We start from the raw sequence: 18,824 nt of genomic DNA on the forward strand, positions 1-18,824 counted from the left end.
ATAGTTGAATTAATATCTACCATATTTGTAACTGTTTTCTAAACATTGCACTTATTCTTTAAATCTTTTCTTCCCCCTTTTCTACCTTCTCTGGTTTTAATTGGGCATTTTGTATGATTTTGTTTTCTCTCTTCTCCTAGCATATCAGTTATACTTCTTTAGAAAGTTTGTAGTGGTTTTTCAATATGCATTTACAATGAATGTAAGTCTACTTTCCAATACCATACACTAAGGACACTAACAGGTTGTAAGTGAAGCGATGGAAAAAGATATGTCAAGAAAATGGAAACCAAAAAAGAGCAAGGGTAGCTATACCTGTATCAGCAAAATATACTTTAAGTCCAACACTAACAAAAGACAAATAGTTCATTATATAATGATAAAGGGGTCAATTTATCAAGAGGATATAACAGTTGTAAACATATACATATCAAATATTGGAGCAGTTAAGTATATTAAACAATTGTTAACAGATATGAAGGGAAAAATAGCAATTCAATAATAGTAGGGGACTTCAGTACCTACTTTTTTAGCAATGAGTAAATCATCCAGACAGAAAATCATTGCAGAAATAATGGACCTGAATGACACTTTAGACTAAATGGATCTAACAGACATACACAGAACATTCCACCCAACAGGAGCAGAATATACATTCTTCTCAAGTGCACATGGAACATACATACTTTAGGAGAGATCACATGATACATCACAAAACATGTCTTAGCATTTAAGAAGATTGAAATCATACCAAATATCTCCTGACCACAACAGTATGAAACTAAAAATCAATAACAAGAGGAAAGCTGGAAAATTCACAAATATGTGGAGATTAAACAACATGATCTTGAACAGCCAATGGGTTGAAGAAGAAATCAATAGAGAAATCAAGAAATATCTTGAAACAAATGAAATTGGAAACATAATATATCAAAACTTATGAAAGTCTGCAAAAGCAGTTCTAAGAGGGAAGTTTGTAGTGATAAATGCCTACATTACAAAATGAGACAGACCTTAATAATTTCACTTTACACTTCAAGGAACTAGAAATAGAAGAACAAACTAAGCCCAAAGTTAGCAGAAGGAAGGAAATAACAAAGAGAAGAGAAGAAATAAATGAAATAGAGACCAGAAAAACAATAGACAAGATCAGTGAAACTAAGAGCTGGTTCTTTGAAAAGATATACAAAATAGATAAATATTTAGCTAGATTAACCAAGATAAGAAGAGAGAGGACTCAAATAAAATCAGTATTGAAAGAGAAAACATTATAACTGATACCACAGAAATAAAAAGGATTATGAGAGACTACTACCAACAAGTATGTGCCAACAAACTGGATAATCTAGAAGAAATGAATATATTTCCTACAAACATATGATCTACCAAGACCAAAAAATGAAGAAATAGAAAATCTAAACAGACGAGTAAGGATACCGAATCAGTAATTAAAAACCTCCCAACACAGAAAAGACTGGGACCAGATGGTTTAACTAGTGAATTCTACCAAACGTTTAAATAACTAATACCAGTCCTCCTCAAACTCTTCCAGAAAAATTGAAGAGGGGGGAATACTCCTAAACTCATTTTATGAGGCACGCATTACTCTGATACAAAAGCCTATTAAAGACACTACAAGAAAAGAAAATTACAGACCAATATCCTGTTGAATATAGATGGAAAAGTTCTCAACATAATATTAGCAAACTGAATTCAACAGTACATTAAAAGGATCATTCACCTTGATCAAGTGGAATTTATCCCCAGAATGCAAGAATGGTTCACCATACACAAATCAATTCTGTGATACACCATAGAATGAAAGATAAAATAGATAGAATGAAAGATAAAAAATAGCTACAGAAATGCATTCAAGAAAATACAACATCCTTCCGTGAGAAAAACACTTGACAAATTGGGTATAGAAGGAATGTTCCTCAGCATAAAAAAGGTCATATATGACAAGCCAACAGGTAACATCATACTCAATGGTGAAATTTAAAATCCTTTCCTGTAAGATCAGAAAGAAGACAGGGCTACTCACTCTTGCCATGTCTGTTCAACATAATTCTGGAAGTCCTAGCCAGAGAAGTTAAACAAGAAAAAGAAATAAAAGGCATACATATTAGAAAGGAAGAAGTAAAATTATCTCTGTTTGCGGATGACATGATCTTATGCACAGAAAACCTGAAGACCCCACTAAAAATGTTTTAGAACTCGTAAATGAATTCAATAAAGTTGCAGAATACAAAATCAGCATACAGAAACCTTTGTATTTCTGTACATAAACAGGTATCTGAAAGAGAAATTAAGAAAGCAACCCCATTTATAATAACATCAAAAGCAATATAATACTTAGCAATAAATTTAACCAAGGTGCTGAAAAACCTGTACATCAAAAACAATAAAACATTGATTAAAAAGACTGAAGAAGACACAAATAAATGGAAAGATATCCCATGTTCTTGGATTGGAATAATTAATATTGTTTAAATGGCCATACTACCCAAAGCAATCTACAGAGTCAATGTAGTTCCAATCAAAATTCCAATGACTTTTTCTACCAAAATAGAAAAAACTATCAAATTTGTTTGGAACCACAAAAGACCCTGAATAGCCAAAACAATCCTGAGAAAGAAGAACAAAGGTGGAGGCATCACAATTCCTGATTTCAAGCATTATTTCAGAGCTATAGAAATGAAAACAGTATGGTGCTGGCCTAAAAACAAGCATATAGATGTAACAGAATAAAGAGCTCAGACATAAACCCCAACAACTAATTTTTAACAAGGTCACCAAGAACACCCAATGAGGAAAGGACACTCTCTTCAATAAATGGTGTTGGGAAAACTGGTATCCACATGCAGAAGAATGAAATTGGACCCCTGTCTTATGCCACTCACAATAATTAACTTGAAATGGATCAAAGATTTAAATGCAAGACCCAAAACTGTAAAACTACTAGAAGAAAACATAGGGAGAAAGATCCTTGACAATGTAGAATAAACAAGTGGGGCGATATTAAATTAAAGAGCTTCTGCACAGCAAAGGAAATAGTAAATTGAAAAGGCAACCTAGGGAATGGGAGAAAATATCCACAAACCATATATCCGAAAAGGGACTAATATCCAAAATATATAAAGAATGTATACAACTCAATAGCAAAAAAACCGAATAATCCAGTTTAAAAATGGGGAAAGAACATGAATAGACATTTTTCCAAAGAGGACATGCAAATGGCCAACAGATACACGAAAAGATGTTCAACATTACTAATCATCAGGGAAATGCAAATCAAAACCACAATGAGATACTACCTTACACCTGTTTTCATAAAAGGGACTAAGAGATAAAAAATGTTGTTTGGGATATGGATAAAAAGGAACATTTAAATACTGTTGGTGGGGAAGTAAATTGATGTAGCCATTATGGAAAAGAGTATGGAGGCTTCTCAAAAAATTAAAAATTGAACTACCATATGATCCAGCAATCCCACTTTTGAGTATGTATTTAAAGAATTGAAATCACTATCTCAAAGAGATATCTGTACACCCATGTTCATTGCAGCATTATTCACAATACCAAGATATCAAAACAATCTGAGTCCATCAGTGGATAAAGAGGATGTAGTTTATATGTGCAAAGAAATATTTCAGCCATAAGAAAGAAAGAAATCCTGCCATTTGCAAAAACATGGATGGACCTTGAGGGCATTATGCTAAGTGAGACAAGTGAGGCAGAGGAACACAAATACTGTATGATATCCCTTATATGTGGAATCTAACCTGAACTTGTAAAAACACAGTAGAAGGTGTTATGAGGAGCTAGGGTACGGAGGAATTGGGGAGACGTTTTTTACGGGTACAAACTTGAAACTAGTAGATAAATAAGTTCTGGAGATCTAATGCACATCATAATGATTATAGTCAACAATACTGTATTATGAACTTCAAAGGTGCTAAGCGACTAGATCTTAACTATTCTCCATACAAAAAAGAAATGATAATTATGTGAAGTGATAAATGTGTTAGCTAACATAACTGTAGTAATCATATTATACTATATAAATGTATCAAACCAACACCTTGTACACCTCAATCTTACGCAATGTTATATGTCAATTATGTCTCAATAAAAATTTTAAAATAACATATATTACTTCAAATATAGCTTATAATGGAATATTCCCAAATTTTTCTTCCTGTCCCTTATGACATTGTTGCCGCTTAATTCATCTATCTATTTACAATAATTACACAGTGCATTGTTACTATTACTACTTTGAATAGACATTTATCTTTTAGATCAATTAAGAAAAAGAAAATATGTTGTTTTGCCTTCATTTATTCCTTCTTGCAAGTTGTTCTTTTTTTTTTTTTTTTTTTGTGGTACACGGGCCTCTCACTGTTGTGGCCTCTCCTGTTGCGGAGCACAGGCTCCAGACGCGCAGGCTCAGTGGCCATGGCTCACGGGCCTAGCCTCTCTGCGGCATGTGGGATCTTCCCAGACAGGGGCACGAACCCGTGTCCCCTGCATCGGCAGGCAGACTCTCAACCACTGCGCCACCTGGGAAGCCCAAGTTCTTCTTGTTTTTAATGTAGATTCCATCTCCCTGAAAAATTTTCAACATTTTCTTTTGCCATGCAGCTCTACTAGCAAAAAAATTCTTAATTTAAAAATTTTTTCTGAGAGTGTTTTTTAAAATTATAGTTGCTTTACAATATTATATTAGTTTCAGGTCTACAGTATAGTGATTCAGTATTTTTTATAGATTATACTCCATTAAAAGTCCTTGCAAGATAATGGCTATAATTCCCTGTTCTATACAATATATCCTGTTGCTTATCTATTTTACACATAGTAATTTGTATCTCTTAATCCCATACTCCTAACTTGTCCCTCCCATGTTCCCTATCCCATCTGGTAATCACTAGTTTGTTTTCTATATCTGTGGGTCTGTTTCTGTTTTGCTGTATACATTCACTTGTATTATTTTTTGATTCCACATACAAGTGATATCATACAGTATTTGTCTTTCTCTATCTGACTTACTTCACTTAGTATGATTATCTCTAGGTCCATCCACATTGCTGCAAATGGCAGAATTACATTCTTTTTATAGCTGAGTAATATTCCATTGTGTGTGTGTGTGTTTGTGTTTGTATCACATCTTCTTTATCCATTCATCTGTTGATGCATACTTCGGTTGCTTACATTATCTTGGCTATTGTAAATAGTGCTGCTATGAAGATTGGGGTGTGTATGTATTTCCAAATTAGAGGTTTGGTTTTTTTTGGGTTTTTTTGGATATATACCCAGGAGTGGAATTGCTGGGTCATATAGTAGTTCTATTCTTAATTTTTTGAGGAATCTCTATACTGTTTTCCATAGTGGCTGCACCACTGTGCTCACTCTGACAGTGTTTTTATTTCTTCACTCTTGGAGCATAATTTCTTTGGATATACAAATCTAGGTTGATGAGGGTATTTTCCTCTCAGCACTTTGATTGTTTCACTCCACTCTTATTCTTTCATGCATGGTTTATGATGAGAAGTCCATCATAAACCTTATCCTTTTTTTCTCTAAAGGTATTGTAGGTAAGGGGGCTTCCCCTCTACCCCTGGATTTATTCAAGATTTTCTCTTTGCTGTTGGTTTTCTGCAGTTTGAGTATGATAAAGCTAGGTGTCGATTTTGTATACTTCCCCCTCCTAGGTGTCTCTGAGCTTCCTGGATCTGTGGTTTGGTGTATGTCATTAATTTTGGGAAGTTTTTAGCCATTATTGCTTCAAATACTCCTATTCAGTTCTCTCTTCTTGCATTCCACTTATAAGTATGTTACACCTTTTGAAACTATCCCACAGTCCTTGGATATTCTCCCCTGCCTCTTTTTTTTCTCGTTGTATATAAGTTTGGCAAGTTTCTAGTAACCTGTGTTGACGTTTGTTGATTGTTTACTTGGCTATATTGACTCTTGATGAACACATCAAATGCATTCTTCATTTTGTTTACAATGGTTTTAATATCTAACATTTCCATTTGAATCATTGTTAATGTTTTCACCTCTTTGCTTACATTACCCATCTTGCATGTTGTTTACTATTTTCATTAGTGCACTTAAAATATTAATCATAGTTATTTTAAATTTCTTATCTAATAAGCATATTATTTTTGTCACATCTGAGTCTGGTTCTAATGTTACTTTGTCTCTTCAGACATTTTCCCTTGCTTTTTAGCATGCCTTATAAATTTTTTGTTGAAAGCTAGACATGTGTATTGGGTAATAGTACTTGAGGTAGATAGGACTTTAGTATGAGGTTTTATGTTGATACAATAAGGAGTTAGGCTGTATCGACATTTGCTGTGGCTGTAGGTACCAGAGGCTTCAAATTTTTCTAGTGTCCTTGATTTTGTCTCCCTTGCTTTTTGGATTCCCTAAGAACTTCTTATATAGAAATTTTGGAGTTGTAGTTCGTTCCAAGATTTCACTTCTCTCTTGGGTCCAGTAGAGTAATTGATTTTCCATTTGTTAGCACTTTCTCATGTATTTTTTTTTTACCATTCAGTTTTGAGCATTTAAAAATTTATTCTAAAAACTAGTCCTTTGTTGGATATATGGTTTGTAAATGTTTTCTCCCAGTCTATAGCTTGTATTTCCATGCTTGTAAGAGTCTTTCATGTAGAAAATGGGTTATATTTTGATGAAGCACAATTTATTAGTTCTGTGATTATGGATCATACTTCTAAATTAAATCTAAGAACATACTGCTTAGTCCCAGATCCCAAGAATTTTCTCCTTTTTTTGGTAAACTTTTATACTTTACATGTAAACATAAATGTGTGATCTGTTTGGAGTTAGTTTTTGTATAAGGTTTGAAGTTTAGGTAGAGATTCAATTTTGTCTCAGTAGATATCCAGTTCTCTAGTACTATTTGTTGGCCTTCTTTCATTGAATTGACTTACAAATTTGTCAAAAGTCAGTTGGACATATTAAAGGGTTTATTTTTCTGTGTTCTCTATTCTATTGCATTGATCTATATTTCCATCCCTCTGCAAATACCATGTAGTCTTTATTATAGATATATATGGTCTTGAAATTGGGTAGGCTGGTTCCTCCCACTTCATTCTTCTTTTTCACAATTGCTTTAGCTATTCTTGTCCCTTTGCCTTTCTATATAAATATTAAAATAAGCATGTCAACAAAATCTGCAAAAATATTTTGCCAGAGTTTTATAAAAATGTGAATTGACATTTTTACAATGTTGAGTATTAAAATTCATGAACACAGGATGTCTGTTTACTTAGATCTTTTATTTCTTTCATCTGGATTTTGTAGTTTTTAGCATTCAAGTTCTATAATTGTTTTTTATATTTATACCTCAGTATATCATATATTGAGTGATTTTAAATGGTGTTGCATTTTCAGCTTCCACATGCTCATTGTTAGTGTGTAGAAATACAACTGAGTTTTGTATGTTTATCTTATATGCTGCAACATTACTGAACTTATTACTTCTGTGAGTTTCTTTGCAGATTCCTTGGGATTTTCTATGTGGACCATCATGTTATCTGCAAACAAGGAAGTTTTATTTCTTCCTTTCTGATCTACATGACTTTATTTCTTTTTCTTGCTTTTTTGAACTGGCTGGAAATTGAAAACTATGTTCATGAAGAGGGATGAGAGCAGCCATGCTTGCCTTGTTCTTGATCTTAGAGGGAAAGCATTCATTCTTTCACCATTAAGTATAATGTTTCTTGTAGGCTTTTTGTAGCTGATCTTTATGTAGTTGAGAGAATACTCTCTAATACTATTTTTGATAGCTTTTATCATGAGTGCATGTTGAATTTTGTCAAATGCTATTTCTGCATCAATTGATATGATCATGTTTTCTGTTTTGGCCTGTTACTATGGTGAATTACATTGACCGATTTCCAAATATTGAGCTAGCCTTGCTTTCCTGGAATAAGCCTCTCTTGGTCTTTTTATGTATTGCTGAATTCTATTTGCTAATCTTTTGTTAAGGATTTTTACATCAGTATTCATGAGGAGTATTGGTGCATACTTTTTTCCCCCTCCCAGCTTTATTGAGTTAAAATGACAAGTAAAAGTTATATATTTTTAGGGTATACAGTTTGTGGGTTTCTTTATTGTATTGTCTTTATCTGATTTCACTCTCAGGTAATCCTATCTTTATAGAATGAATTGGGAAGTTTTCCCTCTTGTATTTTCTGGAAGAGATTGTTAGAATTGGTGATAATTTTTCTTTAAATATTTGATAGAGTTCTCTTGTGAAACCATATGGACCTGAAGATTTCTTTGCTGGAAATTTTTAAATTACTAATTAAATTTTCTTACTAGTTATAGAACTATTCAATCTACTTCAGATTTGGGGAATTGCTCTAATTTGTGCTTTTTTTTGTTTGCTTGTGTTTTTTTGTGGTACGTGGGCCTCTCACTGTTGTGGCTTCTCCCGTTGCGGCGCACAGGCTACTGATGCGCAGGCTCAGCGGCCATGGCTCACGGGCGCAGCCGCTCCGTGGCATGTGGGATCTTCCCGGACCGGGGCACGAACCCGTGTCCCCTGCATCAGCAGGCGGACTGTCAACCACTGCGCCACCAGGGAAGCCCTCTAATTTGTGCTTTTTGAGGAATTAGTTCATTTCATAAGTTGTCAGAAATACTTGTGTAAAATTGTTACTGTCATATTTAAGTTTGCATGATCTGTAGTGATATTCCTTTTTAATTCGTAATATTGTTAAATGGTCTTCCCTGTCTTTTTTTTCTTGTCAGTTTTGCTGGAGATTTTTCAGTTTTATTGAACTTTTCAAGGAAACTGCTTTTTGTTTCATTGATTATTTCCATTGCTTTACTGTTTTCAATTTCATTAATTTCTGTTCTTTATTATTATTATTATTTTGTCTACTTGGTTTAGATTTATTTTGCTCTTATTTCTCTAGGTTCTTGAGAGCGGGAACTTAGACATAGATTCGAAACTTTTCCTTTTTTCTAATGTAAGTATTTAGTGCTATAAATTCCCTTTTGGCATTGCTTTAGGAAAAGTTTCAAATCAATGTCTAAGCTCCCACATATTTTGATTTATTGTATTTCCAGTGTCATTCAGTTCAGTGTATTTTTTGAATTCCCTTGTGATGACTTCTTAGGCCCATGGATTAGAAGTGTGTTGCTTAATTCTAAGTATTTGGAGATTTTTTTCCTATTATCTTTCTTTTATTGATTTCTAGTTTGATTCCATTGTGTTTAGAGAACACATTGTATATGATCTGAATTATTTTAAATTTACTGAGGTTTGTTTTTTAGCCCAGGATATCATCTATCTTAGTATATGTTTTATGGCTGCTAGGAAAGAATGCCTATTTTGTTGTTTAGCAGATTATTCTATAAATGTTGATTAGTTTCTGTTGGCTGATGGTTGTGTTGAGTTCTTCTGTATCCTTACTGATTTGCTAGAGACAGGTGTTGAAATCTACTAGCATCATGGAGTCTCTCTTTTTTTCTTTTCAGTTTTATCAGTTTTTGCTTCATGTATTTTGCAACCTGTTGTTTGGTGCATGCACATTTGGGATTGCTCTGTCTTCTTGGTGGACTGACCTTTTATCTTTACATAATGTCCTTCTCTGTCTCTGGTTATCTGAACTCTTTTTTATCTGAACTCTTTTTTTAATCTGATATTAATATAACCTCTTCTGCTTTCTTTTGATTAATGTTTGCATGATATATCTTGTCATTCTTGTTACTTTCAGCTTTTCCATGTCAATATAATTGAAGTAAGTTTCTTGTAGACAGTGTATAGTTTGGTTATGTTTTTTCAATTCACTCTGTCAATCTGTGTATTTTAATTGGTGTTTACATTTTCTGTAATTATTGATATCTCAGGACTTAAGATCTCATTTTATTTTTTATTGTCTGCTTGATCTCTCTGTTTTTCACCTACTTGGTATTTTTTTTCTTGCCATCCTGTTTTTAATTGAACATTTTTTAGAATTTCATTTTGATTTATCTTTATTTTTTAGTGTCTTTTTGTATCACTTCACTTCTTTAGAGGTTGCTGTAGACATTTCATTGTATATAAACAATTTACCACAGTCTTTTGCTATTGCATTTTCCCAGTTTGAATGAAGTATAAAGACCTTTTCTTTTTTATTTCCCTCATTTATAATAAATTTTCCTCTCTCTATATTTAGAACCAAATCAGACTGTGTTATAATTTTTCCTTCAACTGTCAAACATAATTTAGGAAATTATGAGAAGGAAAATATATTGTATTTACCCATAGTTTTACTTTTTGTTGTTTTTTATTCACACTTGATATTCAAATATTCCTATTTAAAAAAAAATTATTCCTTTTTGTTTAGTAAACTCCCTTTAACCATTCTCTTAGAGTTGATCTTTTAGTGTCAAATTATTGGCTTTCCTTCATCTAATAAAAGCAGAAATATATTTGGCATGTATAGAATTCTGGGTTGACAGTTCTTTTCTTTAAGCCCTTGAGTAATGTTCTACTTCCTTTTGGCCCCCTGTTTTCTGATGAGAAATCTGCTATCATCGGAATTTTTCCCCTGTAGTTAAAGTGTTGTTGCTCTCTTGTCACGTTCAAGATTTTTTTCTTTTCATTTTTAGTTTTCAGATATTTGGTTATGATCTGTCTTGGTTTTATTTCTTTGGGTTTATCCTTTTCGGTTTTTTCAGCTTCTTGAATCCTTTGTTTTGCCCTTTACCAATTTGGGAAGTTTTTAGACATTATTTTTTTGACTCCTTTTTCAGTCCCATCCTTTTCCTTCTGGGACCCTGATAACATGATTGTTATCACGTGTTTTGTTTTTGTCCCACAGGTTTCTGAGTCTCTGATTTTTTTTTTTTACATCTGTTTTCTGTCTGTTTTACAGATTGGATAATTTATATTGCTTTATATTTGCGTTCACTGCCTCTTCTGTTTCCTCCATTATGCTATTCAGTTTATCCATAGGTTTTAAAATTTTCTTTATTGTACTTTTTAGTAGTAAAATTTGCATTTGATTCTTCTTTTTATCTTCTGTTTCTTTGTTGAGACTTTCTAGTTTTTGTTTTTTTTCATTTTATTCATAATTGCTTGTTCCATTTTATGATAGCTTCTTTGAAATATTTTTCAGTGAATTTTAACATCTGTATCATCTTGATATTGGTATCTATTTTTTAATTCAAATTGTGATTTTTCTATTTCTTGGTATGAGTGATTTTTTAATACAAACTGAACACTTTCAGTATAATGTTATGGCACCCTAGGTCTTATTTAAACCTTCTGTTTTAGGTGGGTTGTTTTGACCTTGCTCTGGCAACAGAAGGGCAGATGACCTCTTGTTGCTAACTGGTGAGGATAGAAGTTCAGGTTCCCTATTTGGCCTTCAACTAACACCTGAGGTTGGGAGAGGCATCTTACAGGGGTGGGGTTATGGCTCCCCATCATACTTCTACTTTTATCACCCTGACCAGAAAACCTGTGATTCATTCCTGCTCCCACGTGGCCTCCACTAATTCAGTTCTCCCGTTAAGAAATTGAAATATTCTATGAATTTAAATGATGATAGAAAATGTTATTTCTTTCACTGTAGGAGAATGAAAATAAGCTTCTCAGAATTGCATTTGCCAAAAATCATTGTTATTCCCTATGCAAATGCAGATTTGACTTATTTTTAAAATTTGACTTACATTTGTTAGTTTTTCAACTAATTATGGGCAATAAAATTCAGTGAATTTTTAACTTTCTGGTTAATTAGAGCCCGTTAAGACAATGAATGAAATTTAACTAAAATGTCACTACCTATTTAATTTTATCTCTTGTATTATAATTCAGCTAGGTATAGGTTGTCTAAAATTATCAGATTCTTTTTCATAAAGAAAATTTAATTCCTTATTTTTGCTTTTTATATGATTTGAGTTTTTCCACTAAAACTCCTAAATATCAGCCTTTGACTTGAGATGTTGAGGGAATCTTAGGGTAGCTATCTGTCCCTTTCCCTAGCTGTTGTTGTGCTTCACCTTGTCATCATTATTATAACCATCATTAGCTGTTTGGGGGGTACTACATAGCTTTATCCCTACTACTAACTTAGTAATTTAGGTTCTTATCCTAAAACTTGAAGAGTAAGTAAGCAGCAGTCATTCAGCCACAGAACTACATTTCTTAAAATGTAATTATCTGTATCAGAATCACCTAGAGAAGTGCTTCCTAAACTTTCATGTGTGTGTGACTCACCTGGGGGTTCTTCATAAAATTCAATTTCTAATTCTGGGATTGGGCCTGAGATTCTGAATTTCTACTAAGCTTCCAGGTAACATCCATGCTGCTGGTCTATGGACTTCATTTTGAATAGCAAAATATTTGTTAAAATATCAGTCATATGTTCCATCCCAAGTCCAAGGAGTCACAGTTTGTGTGACTAGAATCTGGGATATGCATTTTAATGAGATATTTATCTATACTAAAAATTTAAGGTTGTTGTTATAATTTAGTAGTTCTTAACTGTGGATGTGTATCAAAACCACCCAGAAAGAGTTTTAAAACAGTATTCCTAGATATTACTCCAGAACTATTGAATCGTCATCTCTGGTTTGTATTTTTAATATGCAGAATCATATACCTGATTCTGAGTATAACCAGGTTATAAAGAATGATTATAAATATTATAGAAGGGACTGGAGCCAGAGTCATCATGCCCGGTACTAGAAGTTTCACCTGGAATCCAGACAAAAAATAAGATTAAAATTGAACTATGTTAGAACTTAGTGGGGGGGGGGAAGGTTTCAAAACTGAAATCTTCCACTGAATTTTATACAGCATAATTTTTGTAATTTTAAGCCATTTTCCTTTTTACAGTGTATTTTTGGCTTGTGTATTGACAGTGTTTCTCAAAATAGGATTTATGGGCATAGTCTTGGGGTTGTGAGTTATCCACAGTAATTTATAATCAGACTAATGGAAATACTCTGAATGATTTGAATAAACCCTCTTATGCAAAAATACTGCCATACAATTTCAATATGTGAAGTTATATTTGCATTTATGGTTGTGTTGGTACCAAGTAGTATTATTTTAATTGTTATGGGTTAATAAAAAATCGAAGTGGACTATGCACATGTATTATGTATTCATATCAAATGATTATAAAATTATGTGATGGTATACTATGGAACAGAATTCAGAGGTATTCAAGTAGAGGCAAGTGGTGAAAGAGAGACACAGAGTAAGTATAGACATAAAAGAACCTGTGGAGTCAGAATCATATCCATATTGTGAGATTGTTTTATTTTTGTAAAACAAAATTCATATGTCATGTAAATTAATTGTCATTTGAATTCTAGTTTTAGTTTTATTTGTATTTAATTTGTTTTTTGTTTTATGTATATATGAGTCATAAGTATGAGGAATTTCTTATTTTTATATATAAGTTAAAGAAGTTATAAAAGTAAGTCAAAGTTAGGATCAGCAAAAATTTTTTTAAAGATCTGTATGTTATTCAAGCTTGAGAAACATGTATTTTGTTTATTTAATATGCTTATGTAAAAAATATATCAAATTAGAGTCCTTTGGCCCAATTCAAATACTGTACAGTTTTCTACCTTAGGTTTCCTTGATTTCCCTTACTTGAATTAATCCCTCCCTCCTTTGAACTTTTTATAGCAATTAACACATTTTACTTTTATTTTTCTTACTTGTCAACTTGTCTGTCTCTCCTGTTAGATGCTATATTTTTTTAAGGAAAAAGATTAGGTATGTTGTAATCAAGGACAGTACTTTTTATAAAGAATGATTCAGTGAAGCTTGAATAAATGGATGAACGGAAGGAAGACTGACAATGTGTTAGATGATTTACTACGAAAGAATGAGTGAATATGGATATAGGAACAATATTATTTTTCCAAGGCCCACATATAATAGAAAATCCTTCATCTTGCAGGTGGTGGTGGTAGAAATACATTATAAATGAAAATGTAGCTATTAAATACAGTAAATTAAGTTCTATAAGGATATTGATTAGTCACTTATGGTTATCAAACACACAGCACAAGTTTAATCATGCCCTCTCCTTCACCTATGTCAATCATCTTAAGTAAATCACATTACTTTTTTTTTTAATTTTAAGAGTTAATTTGAGCGAAAATCAATTTGAATTGGGCAGTGCCAACAGAGGTGGTTAAGAGTGCTCCACAGATAGCTAGGGGCAAGACTTTTATAGATAAGACATGAAAGCAAAGCAAAGGATTATGGGATTGGCTATAGCTTAAGTAGTTGCTTTATTTAGGAAAGCATAGCTGGCTTTTTGCGAGTGGTTGTCCTTAGGTTTCAGTTTCTTTTTTTCCCTTGCAGTTTTATTGCGATAAAATGGACATACGGCACTGTATAACTTTAAGGTATACAGCATAATGACTTGACTTACATACATCGTGAAGTGATTATGACAATAAGAAGAGTGAACATCCATAATTGCGTATAGATACTAAATAAAAGAAAAAGTATAATTGACCTACAACCCAATGTTAGTTCCAGGTGCACAACATAGTGATTTGATATTTCTATATATAATGAGCACCACGATAAGTTTAGGTATCATCTGTCACCATACAGAGATATTACATTGTTGACTGTATTTACCATGCTATATATTTCATCCCTATGACTCATTTGTTTTGTAACTAGAAGTTTGTACCTCTTAATTTTCTTCACCTATTTCACTCATCCTCCCATCTTCCTCCCCTCTGGCAACCACCTGTTTGTTCTCTGTATCTATAACTCTGTTTCTGTTTTGTTATGTTCATTTGTTTTGTTTTTTAGATACCACATATAAGTGAAATCATATAATAGTTGTATTTCTGTCTGACTTATTTCACTTAGCAAAAGTCCATCCATGTTGTCACAAATGGCAAGATTTCATCCATTTTGTAGCTGAGTAATATTCCATTGTACATGTATATACCACATGTTCTTTATCCATTCATCTACTGATGGGCACTTACATTGCTCCTGTATCTTGGCTATTGTCAGTAATGCTGCAGTGAACATAGGGGTGCATATATCTTTTCAAATTAGTGTTTTTATTGCTTTATTGTTCTACTTTTCAAACTGGGTTCAGATTAATTCTGGGAATCTCTTACTTGTTTAACCATGACCCATCAGTTGGACTTTGGACATAAGATGAAACCCTTTTTTCATAAAGGGTCTAGTTTCTTATCAATAAGAATGAGGAATACAGTAGTGTTGGTCCAAGGAATATTTATATTTCTGTTTGGATTTTCATATATTCCACTGTTCTTGTACTTACTGTAAAGTCTGTCTATATTGGAATTTTGTTGCTTGCTTCAGGTCTCATTACTGAAACCTGGCAGTTCTTAGACTTTTCTTCTTAACCTTATAAATGACCATGTAATATTTAAGTTTGCTCCTTTTCTACCTGAACTCCTGTATTTGTGTCTACTTTAATGGGATTGGTGTTTTTTCTACTCTCCCAGTATTCAGAAAGGGTGATCATAGATCCTTTTTAAAATGAGCTTCCTCTTTCTACATGGATTGAATTGAAAATTGATTGTTCATTGCCTAGAAACATGACTATCAAGTTATTTTCTGTGGAACATTATTGAGTATCTCTTGGCAACAGCAATTCTAGACTTTAGGTTTTAATCAAAATTGTCCAATGTCATATATGTTATACTTTAATTAGATTGTCAATTGACTCTGTAAATGTGTATGTAATAACAAGGCTTCTAGTTTTTTGGATTGTAGTGTGCAAGGTGCCTTCAACAGAATACTTTTGAATAGATAAAGTTTGGTGTAGAGAAAGTCAATGAACCAGATTGAAAATATAAATTTGACATACTGCATGTTCACTCTTATATAAAGAGGTACAAGATGGAATCCTTTTTGGAATTTACCATTCATTTTCCTTTTTTTTTTCCATAGTTGTGTGTCTGCTTGGTGTCAGAATTCTGTTTTGCTCTGCTAACAATTTACCAGCTCCTTTTCTAAATAAATTCTAGGAAATATTATGATTTAATAACAAGTTCGGATAAGGAATAACTGTGAACTTATCCCCCCATGTCTTTTTAAGAGTGGTTAAGGAGCCTAAGTAGGCCCAACTAGAAAAAGTGATGATGCTGTGGATAGAAGACTCTGATAAATCCCCAAATTTCATATATAGGAGTCATGGTTGCTTTGGCTATGGAACAGTTTCCCAGAATTGGTCAGAAAGCCCATTGTGAAGATGAAGGCAGAACAAAAGAATAAGGGAATAGTATAATGGATCTCTGACCTTATAAGTTTTCGTTATACTACTTAGATGCCGAACATCAGAATAAAAAGTAAATAATTCATCACCTCATGTAGATAAAGCTACAGACTCTCTGACCTCTGAAATTTATGTTTCAAATATACCTAATTTTTATTTCAAGTGAAAAAAAGCAAACAGTGTAGCGTTGTAGAAATATGGCAGTTTTTCAACCAAACAGGAATGGATTTGAATCCCAGTTTTGCCACTTATTAGCTGTCAGTCCTAGGCAAGTAAAAGCAAATATTCTTGTGAAACAGAAGTGCTATTTTCAGTTAGAAATAATATATATCAATGCCCATGTTAGATACTTAATAGTGGTTGTTTTATCATTATTATTTTTAATGACATTACTATTGTTATTTATCCTGTAAACTCTAATAACTAAGGGCTACTGAGTATATGGTAAATTTTATTGTTTATATAGGTATCGCTATGTTATAAGCATAAGGAAAATATAATGCTGACCAGATATAAAATTTAGATATTTTAATTGTAATTTTCTTTCTTTCAGAATTACTTACTGTCATCTACCTTTCCAGAGTAAATGGCTCTATGTTGGAACAGAAAGAGGAAATACACATATTGTAAATATTGAATCTTTCATTCTTTCTGGATATGTTATCATGTGGAACAAGGCAATTGAACTGTAAGTTTGAACTTGAATACCACTTTATTTGGATTAAATATATCTTATGGTTATGCAGTATATATATCAAATTGCAGAGTTATTTGAAACATCAATGGCTAATTTATGATGAATTTGAGTGAAAAGTTCATCTAAAATAATTTAAAACTCTAAAGGCTTTTAAAAATATTGTAGTATTAACATATGCTAATTTTAGACTTTCCAAATACTGTAAATAATTAAGGGTTATTATGTATACAAAATTTGATGATAAAATATTAAAGCTTATTCTAAAACTTATACATGAAAATCGTCTCATTTCTTTATAGTCAACCTTAGTATAGCCACTTCCAGTGGGAGTGGCAAGTGGATTATGACCACATTTAGCTTTATGTAAAAATAATCATGATCAGTTCACATGTTTTTAAATGCTGGTAGCTTATTCTTCACTTGCCTCATTAACATATTGTTCTGAGTTCCAAGAAGAATCAGTTCATCAGTATCTTTCATGTTGTGATGTATACAGCTCTTTGGGTATGTGGCTGATGGCAATTACCACTTTCATTCGGCACTGATATTTACGTTTCTACACATGTGAAATGTGAAATCCCTCAAATGTGAAACTTCATGGAATTCCAAGCCATCTTTTGTAGCATATACAGAGACAATTTTCCTGGTCAATGTGTTAATTGGAAAAACAATTTTTCTTTAATAAATGTTTGTACTCTGTACATATTAGGTCCTTAATAAGGTACGTTTGACTTGAGGTTGGCTCATTCTCTCTCTTACGTATATATACATTCTAAATTGCATAATTATTTTTCTCTAAAACTCTGGTTAAAACAGCCTATTTTCATGAAACTTGACTGTGATCTTTAAAATAAATCTACTATTCCCTATTCCCAATGTTTCAATGTACATGTATATTACTTGATAGGGAAGGTTGTTACTAGTTATATTCTTATTAAAATATTCCTCTCATATTATGTCCTAATGAGTTTTTTTAATTAATGATAATTCTTCCTCATTAGATTAAGAACTGCTCCAGGGCAGAATCCTTTGTTCATTGCTCTTTTTTTCTTCAAATTTGGCTTATTTTGGTGCTTTCCACAGAGTGGCTACTAAATAACTAATGACAGTGAAAATTAGTATGATAAATAGATACAAGTGCTGTTGACTTACAGCTTTCATTTATAATTATAATTGGTATGAGCTATTTTGCTCATATATATTTTAATATTCTATGTGTATATTTTTAAAAACACTTGTCCGGTAGACAATTATGTGTCTCCCCAAAAGTTATCTATTTTTTCAGCTATTTGGGAAAGGCTTTACCCCCTATAATCTTAGTTCTATAAAAGCACTAAATAGGGCTGAACTTAATATTTGTTTTCATAATATTGTTTTGGGATATTGATAAAGTAAACTTGAGAGATCAAATATAGAGATTTTATATAAATTTAATATTAGTACAGATAGTAATAGGTGTATTGTTTGTGGTCAGTTCAATGCTGATAAAGTAATTAAGAAGAGTTTTTTATCTAAACAGATCAAATATTTCACCACACTTGCAATGTTGTTTCTATATTCATTTACTTAACAAATCCTTTTCATAGTTCAGATTAACACTACCTGAACTATGACTTACACCCTATATGTATTTACATAGTCCATACTTTATGATTTCAGAACTAGTGAAGATTTTAAAATGTATATTATAAAGGAGGGTAAAATTAGGAGAAATTAAAGAAATAAAATAAGGCATTTTATTTTTTCATAATATTTTCTTATGCATGTGATTCTGAATAGAATCTCACATTTATATAAATCCGGTGTTTTATAGGGTTGTACGTGCCTCTGAAAATGACTTTGAAATATCCTCA

At 32.3% G+C, this 18,824-nt stretch overlaps 1 protein-coding gene across 1 annotated transcript in view; it reads left to right on the top strand.

Moving 5' to 3' along the window:
* Positions 1-18,824, top strand: part of STXBP5L (syntaxin binding protein 5L) — a 384,965-nt gene that overhangs the window by 110,563 nt on the left and 255,578 nt on the right. The window contains 1 exon segment of the mRNA XM_089909991.1: positions 16,828-16,962. Coding sequence (XP_089766117.1) covers positions 16,828-16,962 — 135 coding nt within the window.

The sequence above is a fragment of the Delphinapterus leucas genome, chromosome 4 (assembly GCF_059928025.1).
Source record: "Delphinapterus leucas isolate spDelLeu-1000000601 "Yukka" chromosome 4, BTC_Dleu_Yukka2, whole genome shotgun sequence".
Classification (NCBI taxonomy): Eukaryota; Metazoa; Chordata; class Mammalia; order Artiodactyla; family Monodontidae; genus Delphinapterus; species Delphinapterus leucas.